The sequence below is a fragment of the Hippocampus zosterae genome, chromosome 15, assembly GCF_025434085.1.
Source record: "Hippocampus zosterae strain Florida chromosome 15, ASM2543408v3, whole genome shotgun sequence".
In the NCBI taxonomy this organism is placed as follows: Eukaryota; Metazoa; Chordata; class Actinopteri; order Syngnathiformes; family Syngnathidae; genus Hippocampus; species Hippocampus zosterae.
The window spans coordinates 4,452,021-4,462,845 of NC_067465.1; the positions used below are offsets into that span (position 1 = coordinate 4,452,021).

The 10,825-nt window shown below is 42.7% G+C and overlaps 2 protein-coding genes across 4 annotated transcripts; one reads left to right on the plus strand and one right to left on the minus strand.

Annotated features, from left to right (window-relative positions):
- Window positions 1-464: 464 nt before the first annotated feature.
- Window positions 465-6,340, minus strand: cpdp (CPD photolyase). Of its 2 annotated transcripts, none has more exons than XM_052087644.1 (10): window positions 6,061-6,340; window positions 5,637-5,913; window positions 5,391-5,539; window positions 4,822-5,004; window positions 4,552-4,710; window positions 4,107-4,305; window positions 2,223-2,375; window positions 1,614-1,735; window positions 1,068-1,227; window positions 465-966 (listed from the first exon to the last, which is right to left on the minus strand). In XM_052087644.1, the coding sequence occupies exons 2-10, from the start codon at window positions 5,896-5,898 to the stop codon at window positions 818-820; spliced, it is 1,536 nt and encodes a 511-aa protein (XP_051943604.1). In that variant the 5' UTR covers window positions 5,899-5,913; window positions 6,061-6,340; the 3' UTR covers window positions 465-817. The 2 variants fall into 2 exon arrangements, with proteins under 2 accessions (XP_051943604.1, XP_051943603.1); XM_052087643.1 differs by having other exon boundaries at window positions 5,637-5,938.
- A 141-nt stretch (window positions 6,341-6,481) lies between these two features.
- LOC127616197 (UAP56-interacting factor-like) lies at window positions 6,482-9,586 on the plus strand. Of its 2 annotated transcripts, none has more exons than XM_052087655.1 (9): window positions 6,482-6,685; window positions 6,964-7,095; window positions 7,164-7,300; window positions 7,763-7,911; window positions 8,032-8,098; window positions 8,176-8,231; window positions 8,896-8,970; window positions 9,047-9,173; window positions 9,255-9,586. In XM_052087655.1, the coding sequence occupies exons 1-9, from the start codon at window positions 6,628-6,630 to the stop codon at window positions 9,345-9,347; spliced, it is 894 nt and encodes a 297-aa protein (XP_051943615.1). In that variant the 5' UTR covers window positions 6,482-6,627; the 3' UTR covers window positions 9,348-9,586. The 2 variants fall into 2 exon arrangements, with proteins under 2 accessions (XP_051943615.1, XP_051943616.1); XM_052087656.1 differs by having other exon boundaries at window positions 7,796-7,911.
- The last annotated feature ends 1,239 nt before the right edge of the window (window positions 9,587-10,825 follow it).

Sequence of the window (10,825 nt, forward strand, 5' to 3'; positions counted from 1 at the left end):
GCTTTTCCGAAACTGCTCAGGCACAATCTGTGAGAGAACTGTAGTTTCTAGTTGACGGAGTTCGTTGGAGATGCAAGTTCATACGCTCATATGCTTTACTTCTTTTAGCCAACCCATCCGCGGCTGCGCCGAAGGCCTACGGTGCGTGGATGGCGTCTTGCTAATTAGGGCAAAACAATATCTAGTCGGAAATGTTGTGATTCAAAAAATAAAAACAGCCCCGAGTAGTTTCGTATTTGTAAGATAGTTGTTTATGAAACGTGTGCGGCTTGCTAATGGTCAAGGCTGCCGCCCTACACCCAAGTGTAGTTCATTAAGACTTAAAGCGGAATGTAATTAGTGTTCACTCAAGCTAATGTAACCGTGATGCAAGTCACGATGTTGGCAGACAGGCGATGAGTATGTTTTGTTTCAAAATGTTCATTTTTTTGTTGTCATTACTTTTTACACAATTCAGACCAGCGAACAATAAACACAAAGTTTTAATCGTTTTTTAGAAAAAGAGTTTTCCAACAGTAAAACCAAACACGATGAAAAATTACAGATCGTCCTTTTTTACTTTTCTTAAACCAACACACAATGTATTAGCATTAGCAATTCTCAAAATTTGAAGTACTCCCTGATGCAGTACAGCTTCTTGTCATTTTATGACAGATGGTCTCTTAACATCACATGGTCCGTAAAACTACAGACACTCACACTTGGAATAAATAAACATTAATAGAAAAACATCGGCACCAAAGATTGTGACCAGCATGTCACAACACAGCCAGTAATAACCACCAAACAAAAATAAAAACAAATAAGAGTATGCCTCTCAAAGACCTTTGGGACAGTATTTTTTCTCAAACTCGGGTACGTCAAACTTGCGAAGGCAGCCTTTGTAGTTCATGTATCGGATCTTTCCAAAAACGTCTCTCTCTGCCCATCCTTGGTCGTGGATGCCACAAATAGACCACATACAACCTAAAGGTGGGGGGGACGCACACAAACGAGCGGAATCAATAAAGGAGACCGTATTGGCTTCACCAGATGAGTACAAAAGAGCAAGTACAAATGTGGCGTACCCACAAATCCGTTGGGGTCCTGGCCATCAAGCTCGTAGCGATCGTTGAGGTAGAGAGCGATGGAGAGCGCCTCCTCTGGCGAGCAAGTCCACTCGAGAATCTTTTTGGCCCAGTACATCCGCAGGAAGCCGTGCATCTTCCCCTCGGAGACCATCTGATACTAAAGCAAGGATGTTATATTGGGAGACTGAAACACACGCGTGCACAATTCCAGACGCGACATTGTCATTTCTGTCAAAAACACAAAAACTAGACTCCCACCCCCCATAAAAAGTGTGGTTAGCTTTTTCCATTTAACCCTTTCAGGGACAGCAGTTACGACAGTGGACAGCTTATCATGTCATCAGGTTACACAGTGCATGAAAGGATTGACAATCAACAGTTGAATAGAGGTTGCTTTCAACCAAAACAGACATTTTTGACCAAAATGCTGAGAGGACAAGATTTCTGTTGGGAAAAAAAAAAGGTCAAGCAGAAGAGTAACCCGATTCTGTTGCGCTGTCCTTTCCATACTATTGTCCCCATTGCTTGAGGTCACCGTTCTACCTGGGCGGCATTCCACAGCTTGTCGTGCGTCTTGGCTCTCTCCAGTTGCTCTCTGGTGTACACATACGGCCTCTTGTCCTTGGTGTGATCTCTCAAGCTCTTTTGGGCCCACTCGTAAGCGCCTGGAAATATACCGCATCAAGTAAATAATGAAATAGGTACATCAATAAATAAAAGGATGAGTCCGTACCCTGTGGACTGACAATGGAGGAACTCATCCACTGCTTAAGAGGCAAATTGAACAGATGAAAAACTTTTGAAGAAGAAGGAATATCTATTCAATCCGAAAATTAAGTCAGAAAGTGGATTTGTTTCTTTGCTTCTTCACCACATTAAAAAAAATGACGTCACGAAAACATAACGGTTACATCTTTACCGATAAGAAATACTAATGGCCATTAATTGGTTTTAAATGTTAAAAAAAACCCTTGTATGAACCTTCCTTGTTCTTTTTTTCGCATTCTGTTCTTCAGTATTCATTAGTTCCATCTTTCTGCGTCATCACGGGTGCCCTTTTTGCATATGCCAAAATAAACACACACTCCACGTTTTCAAAGTCATCTTTTAGGCCGCCGTTGTGAACGAAAGACATAAAAGAGCTCAACTGACCCTCCACGCTGTCGTACTTGTCGTTGTAAAAGCAGAAGTTGTCCGTCAGCTCTCTTCGCACCACCAGCTCTTCGATGAAGGGCGCGACCGATTGAGTGGCGTTCTTCCCGCCGCGCTGGACTTGCAGCGCCACACGCTGGGCAGACAGGTGTCCTGATAGCATCGGCCACAAAGAAATTGATCATGTCAGTCAGAAGTTTCAAGAGCAGAATACAGTGACGCCCCCCCCCCCCCCCCCAAATTAGATTGTAGATTTTTAAGCGATCCTTTTTTAGGGGGTTTTGCAGTTTTGCGAGCATTCAGTGTCGTGCCACATTGTGCCACAACATGCCAGGCAGCACTGAGCTCCACTTGAAGGCATGCAGCAGAGTACCATCAATACTAATGTCGGTTAGCCTGTCGATGTGGTATCAAGATGATGTTAGCATCGGGCTAGCAGACGTTCATCAGATGACATGCTATGGTTTGGTTGAACATTTTAGTCTTTAAATGTTGCAATGCTGAATCCTCATTTGTTCTGTGTGTCGGTTTTACAAATGCAAGGGACAAGAAAGATTGAAGCAAGCACTCTAGGTCTCTTCATCAGAAACTTTGGCTAGCGCGCCAGTCTTTTTATTTGCTCAAAATGATATTGTACAAAAGTTTATTTTGAGAAACGAGAGGCACTAAGGCACTTTACAACTACAAGGAAAAAAAAGTATTTTTATAAGTTTAGTTGTGTTTTAATAAAATTAAATACGTTTCGAAAGTGTGTGAGGGGTAAAACTAGAACAAATAAAAATACATTTCTCTGGTCACTTTCTGCCAGATTTTTACCATTTGCGATTGGATCTGGAACATATCCCCCGCCGTAAACAGGGGTTCAACAGTGCAATGGAAAATTGGGCCGTTCTTATGGCACGTGAATGCACTTGCGTCTCTTCGTGATATGCAATTGAGATCAATGGCTCTATGGAGAAATCAATAGAAGAGCACTGTGACAAAAGCAATCCAGCGGTTCAAGGATAAGAGGCGGCAGCAGCATGATCGCGTGGGAGAGTGCCACACGGCCGCTTTACGGATGGAGGAAGTGTCGAGCGACCACAACTTGGGCCTAGCTTGAGGTCCATTTACACAGAATGCGCTTTTATTGAGTGGGCCCCTTTCACAACCACTTAAAGCTCTGCGTGTAGCTGTTTCTTTTTTTTTTGCACTTGGATTGGTTAAAAACAGACTTTTGAGTGGAAAAGTTCACTTTCAATTTCATAATATATGTACAGTATGAACATGTGGTCCCTGAACATATTCCTTATTAGTGGATTTTTTTCTTATCTGTCAGCCATTGCGCGCTGAAAAACTCACCTACTTGCAGTGAAACTAGTATCGATGTTGCTGTAGTTTTAACCCTTTAAGCAATGGGCATTTGAAGACAAATAGTGTGGCAACACATGTGGACAGACAATACCAAAAAAAAAAAAACTCTTTATTTTAAGAACAAAGAAAATATTCTTGATGCTCGCCAGGGGCCATGGCGCACATACCAGAAGGCGCACCACAAGGCCCATTGAATTATGATCCAGAAACGTTTGAAATGTTGACATTCCATTAACACATTACTGTAAGTGCTCTCTTATGTATAACATGTTACTTTTTTTTATGTGTGTTTTAGTCTGGGGCAGATTAATGGCATTTCCATGCATTTTAAAGGGAAAAGTTGACTTGGCACCGCTGTATGTGCATATCTTTATAACTTTGTTAATACAAGATATAAAGGGGTGCCTAAATCCACTATTTAAGAACCTTTATCTTAAGCAAGTATGATTACATTGCAAGCCATGGAAAACAATGTGTGCAAGCTTGATTATGTAAGTGTTCCAAACATCTTTCTTTAGGGGTGGGACTCACCAAAGCGGATCCAAGGGGAGAGCTGGCTGAGCGCTGCAACATTGGGGTCATTACGTTGAGTGCCAAACAGTTTGAGGCGAACGTCGATGAAGGATTCCAACATGACCATGCCCGACGTGGTGCCTGGTTGGGCCCACTCCGGCTCTCCCACGGTTCTGTCCACCTGCATGGAGGCGATGGTTTTGGCCCAATCTACTGGCTTGGGGGGGAGAGAAAGAAAATAAAAAAATCATGACAGTGGTTTAGTGCTGTAATAACATCCACATCTGTGCAAAAAAAAAGCTTTATATTGGCCCGAGGCTACAGCGGAGAAGAGTAATTGTTGTTTTATTTTGGCTTGTTTCAATTGCGTTGGTCTCCATATGTAGATATGCACATTCCTGAAATGATACCGCATGATTAGTGCACTTCTGGGGTGTTCAGACACTCCAGTTTCAGAACTTACTTTGGATTTTTTTGTTGCTGTATAGGGGTGCTTCTCAACCAAGGGGAAATCAGTGAGGAACTCTGGTAAAAGTTTGGTAATTTTCCCTCGGATTGTCCGGGCGGCATATTCAAGTTTAGGAGACGCTACCCAGCATGGAACAATATTGTGCGCATCAACCTGTAGAACAAAATCATGTGGCCAGTTGAAATGGAAGCTAATCGGGTTGAGAAATTATTCCGGGAATTCCAGATCATCCAACTGCATTTATCGCCAAGCTTTTCCATTTACCTGAATGAGTGGAACATCATCTGGAAGAGCCTTTTTCACATCATCCAGCCACTTCAAAGGCTCCCTGAGGGGTAAGAAATCCGTCACGACGGCCCCAAAGCCGCGCTCGGACACAAAGCCAGGCAGCACTTTGTCCGCGGAGCCGTGCAGCAAATGGAATTGGATGTCTAAAGATTTGCATTCCTGTTTGATGACAAGAATGGACTGCTTTAACTTGGCGCAGCCTGTGCATTTGGTACCTTTGACTGGGGACTTACCCAACTACCTCTTAAAATAACCACTATCATGTCACAGTGATACCATTGAAGGTGTGTTCTGCTAGTTTAAAATGAAAGTAGCACGTTCTGTTATGACCAAGCAATCAGAGGGTGGAAAAATGCTGATATCATCGATGTCTGGCCCTGTGAGGATGAATTTAAAACCCCATTGCTAATCTGCCTAGTTACATGGGCCGGCATTACTGATTCTGAGGGCAGAGGGAACATGAAATGCAGATGGCAACGTATACATGCATTTACAATTTACCGTCTTAAATGATCCAGTCCTAAATATAAATTACATTTTAGTACCTTTTCAACTTCTTCCAGACCCTTCAGCATGAAACTGTAATGCCTTAGTGTGGACAACTCGGATTTGGGGACAAATAAGCAGGCACAGATGTGGAGAGGCAGTTTCTTGTTCGTGGCAAGGCGCTGGGCGTGGATCAACGCCCAGTTATCTTTAAAAAATCAAATAAAAAGATGTTGTGTTATTAAAATGACCATAAGGAAGAGCTTACATATTTTTCCCCTCAATGTATGTGATCCTGCGGTCACCTTGTACTCTCTGGTCCCTCAGCATCCAATAAAGGACCCCTTCTGATTCTTCCTTTGCCTCTTGTGTGTCTGATATAAACCGAACACGTTTCTTGTTGACTTTCATGTCCTTATTATCGGACCTGTGTTGTTTGACAAGGTCTTGCAGCCAGCCTGCTGCTTTCTCCGTCTTGCCTTCCTTGGTGGAGGCCAACTTCTGCTGCTTGGCACTGGGAGCAGCAGCAGCAGCAGCTGTGGTTGCTTTGCGCTTCTTGTCTGACATGATGGCAGCTAACGACTTGGTCGGGAAAGAGAAAAATGAGCTGTGAAATAAAGAAGAAAAATGAGAAAACGGAATACAGTACGACAAAAAACTACATGCTGCAAGACAATGCCAAAGACATTCGTTATTACCAATGAAGTACTCATTCGTGTTCGAACTTACGTCCTCGTAACACAATGCCTCATACACGGTGTAAAGGAGGTAAAAAATAAAAAGACGCCAAAAACGACAATATAATAAAACTGAATGAAATAATCGTTGTAATTCTACCGTACAGGACGAATCCACGTGAGTGGTTTGCGTTTACACAAGTCTTACGATGGGGAAAACGTCAACATTTTGTAACACTATGTATGAGTCGCGTTCCATTTCATTTTAACTCGGCTCCTCGTCATCAGCCAGCAAGTGAGAAAAGCATCTGGTTGGGGCCCGTACATTGGGATGGCTCGCCGTCTCTCTAGCCTGTTCGCAAGTTAGCCATTCTGAGCTGAATGGGACGCGGCCAAAGAGAAGGCCACGCCCACGTTCGGGTTGCCACGTGAAATACATTGTCAACAATGCAACAGTAAATTTCGCGCATGCGTCGTCCAATTTATGTTAGGGGCTTGGGGAGGGTCCAGGACAACAATTTAGCTCGAAAGGTTTAGCGGAAACAAGCGTCGCGCCGTATTCGTGTTTGTCAGTTTTTATTTCATTATTTCCTGGCTTTTATCCGTGCTGCCAATCGGGATGAATAAACGTCCTTATAAAAAGCAGTTGGTTCGCGATAAGGTGGACATGTCATTAGGTAAGGTCCTCAGCATGGACGCGTTAGCCTAAAAATGGATTATTGGTTGTTGCTGTCAGTCAGCTGGCTTCAGTTCAGTTACCTTCATTGACTCCAATGTTTAACGTTTAATTTGATTCTCCATGTGCCAGGTTAGTTTCACACACATCCAATTATATTAGACCAGCAAAAGAAAAAAAAAGTGCATATATTTTGTTGTTGATTGGGTACACTTCCATGACTTTCTGTGACTCTTCCGGTCTCTGTTGCCATTGCTCTTTTGTTTGATTATTTGGCAGATGACATCATTCGGTTGAATAAAAAAGAGCAACACACAAAAGGGAAACAACCCAACAAAAATCAACAAACACTCCACCGGCGAAGGACTCCTCGAACACAAGGAAAAACGAAAATTCGTTCCAGAAACAACGGTATTTTACGTTTCTTCATGTTGTTGCCTTGTCGATACGTTAAGCATACCTATTAAATTTTGTTACAGGCGGTGTGTTCCAAGTTGGAGGATCAGCAGCAACTAAATTAAGAACTCGGGTCACGCCGGGTGTCCGGCGAATTCAGGGAGTCGTCACCGGTCTGGCAGCCCGGAGAAATGCAACCCTCCTCAAGCGACCTGCTCAGGTGACTTCGAACAGGACGTAACCTTATTCACATCCCTTCATCAGATAGATACAGTAACTATAACTTGTATTTGCAAACGTTGGGTGATTACTATTCACTTGGGATAAATTTACAAGGACGGCCTGCTTTTTGGTGATTTTGCCATGTGACGTAGTAAGGTACTACTGTGGTAAAATTGTCACTGTGAAGCGTCATGGCAGAGATTTTGCTTTGGCTTTTTTTTTTTTGCAATTAGAATGCATTGACGCATTATTTCTTAGATCTTCGTAAATCTTAAGACATACTCAATTAAAAGAGATGGGGGAGTTTTGCAACATTGAATTAACTTAAGCGCACCCATTTATGTTGAGCACTGTGCAGTGTATTAGTTGTATCAACAGATTACAATATACATTTAATTAAGTATTATTGGGTTATGGAAATGTTTTTAAAAAATGTATCTGTTTTTTTTTTTTTTTTTAGAGAACAAAACAAAAGCCCCAACCTTTTTTTCAGTACACTCTGCGTGTTGAAAGAAAGGTTGGGGCTTCTGCTCTGTACAGAACTGCTGCCATCACCAAGACGGACCGCAGTGGAAAGCCAGTCAACAGACCATTTCAACAGCAACAACGGTGAGAAGACCTTTGCTACTCATCCTCAAAGGTTGACGAGAGGACAACTTGACTTCTTGGTTGTTTGACAAAATGAAAGTACATCAAATGGAATTAATTTTCTGTGTTCCATTCACAAAGACATCTCCCTTGTGTGCATCAGACGGTTGCACGCCAGGCCACATTTCTTCATCACCGAGGACTTAAGGTGATGGGATGCGTGCATCTGCTGATGAATGTCAGTGCCACAGTTTTGTAAACTTCCTCTTTTTTGCTCTACGCCAGGTGCAAACTCTGGTACAGAAGCCAAGTCCTCACAATCGTCCTGTTAGACCTCGCCCGTGAGTTGTTGTTTAATATTGTTGCTGTCAGGTGCAGTCCTCACAATTCCAAAACTACGAATTATCGGGAAATAAAAATAAAAACACAAACAAACAAACAAACACTGCATCATTAAAGTTGATAGTAGGCCACAAGACATTCCCATAATCATGTTTAAATGCTAATTTAATATGCTAAAAAAAATCACAACTTTATTTCACTGTCATTGCCCGGAGACAGCTGGGATAGGCTCCAGCACCCCCCGCGACCCTAGTGAGGATCAAGCGGTTAGGAAGATGAATGAATGAATGAATGAATGATAGAATTGTTCATGGCATGTTGCCACAGCCAGCTGTGCCGTTTAAAATCTGCGCCAAGAACACCCATTAAATTGACAGAGGATTTTCAACGCGTTTGTCTGCCACCGTCGCCAGCCAGTTCAGCTCTGTTTGTTGCCAAAAAGTTGCGCTAAGCTCTATTCTTTATCAAATATCAATGATGTCATCAATTAATCATTGTCACATTTGTGTCAAATTTAATTAAGATTTTATCATTCGAAGCCGAATTTGGACGCAAGAGCTTTTCACCAAAAGTCTGTGTGCTGTGATTTGTCGAATGTACATGCAAGGATGCTCCATCAGAGGTCATCAACAGCAAGTCTTATTTACCCCATCAATCCACTAGGTGGCGCACGTCTACAAGTAGCCCCGGAGTTTTGACCGTATCCATCGACAACCCCACAGCCATGACTCAGCCCGAGTAAGACTGACAGGAAACAAAAATAATGTGACACGCAGCACGAATAAGAGTTTTTGGACCTGCTTGCTCTCCGTAGGCCTCCTTCTGCCTGGACTCTGCATCCCGCGACGGCTCCCTTGGCCGCAAGTGACGTGGAAACGGCAGAGAAGAAAATACCGAAAGGAGTGCCTCTCCAATTTGATATCAACAGTGTTGGGAAACCAGTAAGTTTAACAAAGTCTAAGAACCTACATACGACTGGGATGAGCTAACATGTCACCCTTTATTTCCCCTCCTTCCAAAAGCAAACGTCAATGACCTTGAACGAGAGATTCCGCATCTTGAAAGAAGGACGTGCAAAAAAAAGTAAAGGCAACAGATTTGTTGTGGTGGACTAGATTTAAGGAGGAACTGCACACAATAAAAAAAAAAAACGAGAGCCCGCAGAAGCCCAACTCACCTTGACTTTCCCCTCAATAACAGGTTGCGTGTGTGAACCGAGAACAAAAAATAACACTTTTGATACTGTTGTATAGGCAACAGTTGATGTTATTGTTGATTCTGTCAGAACCACAATGTATGTTTTTTTAAAGAATGTTTTTTTAATTATTCAATTAAAGGGCATGACTTTGTCAAAGTCTCATTTGACTGAACGTTATTGACAGAGTTAATTATTTAAAAACAACCCACAGCGGAAGCAAAGGACTATACATAAAGATAGAGTACAAATTATAATCTAAATAAAATTAACTTTTCTAGTAAAAATATACTTTGGAAAAAAAAATGTGAAATGCTCATGCTGTACCTCCTGTATTTGTACCAAGCTCATGTCTTCCTCACAAGTACCGCCTTCGTCAGTCCGCGATCGTGCACAATGTGGCCAATTTAGAGTCTTCGGACCCTTCGTTCGTCTTTAAAAAAAATGTGAGACAAAAATGAGATGAAATGATCTGATTAGAGCAGACATGTCCAGCTCCAGACCTGGGGGGGGGCACTGTCGTGCCCGTTTTCCAGCTCTCCCGCCTGCAACACACCTGATTCAGATGATCAGCTCATCAGCCAGCTCTGAAGCAGCTTGGGATCAATCCTGATGATTTGAATCAGGTGTGCTGCTCCCGGGAGAGCTGGAAAAAAGGCAGGACAGCGCCCCCTGAGGGCCGACTTTGGACACCCCTGGATTAGAGGAACATCTGTCCGTAGAACTTGTATGTGGTTGTTGAGCACAAATATTCAAGTACGGTACTAAATAGTCAAAGAGGTGACAAACAAAATAACTTGTCTGGAATTTGAATATTGCTTTTATTTAAATACAATAAAATTTGCAATGTAACAAAACTATTGGCATACGAAATTCAAACATTTCAATGAACAAAACATGGCTCACTTCATTTTGTGTGACTAGTGTCCGTAAACACCAGCATTTATTTTTCTCACCGCTGACGCCAACTCTGCGGTGATTGAACCTCTTTTACCCCCCAAGCCAGCCCACTTACACTGTTCACAGACTGACTTACAATAAGAGTGCTGAATAAAAATGAGGTAAGAGAGTGGTTTGAAGGTTACACAGCATGCTGAATGGCAACAAAAATATTTTGTGATGGCGTCACGAGAAGAAAAAGGGAAAATACACTAAGAGGAAAAAGCGAGGGATATTGGACTTGGGGGGGGGGGGGGGGGGGATTTCTGGATGAACCTAAAATGCACTCGATCCTTTTCAAATGAACCTCATTTTAACGTAACGTTTGCATGCACTCAGTCCACTTGCCTTTTGGAGACTGGAAGAGTCACAGAAGGCATTGAAGTGGCCCGTTCCTTTGCGCGAAAGCCCATTCTAGGAGTTTGGTGGTCATATTAGGCTTTAGGATGCACGGTTCGT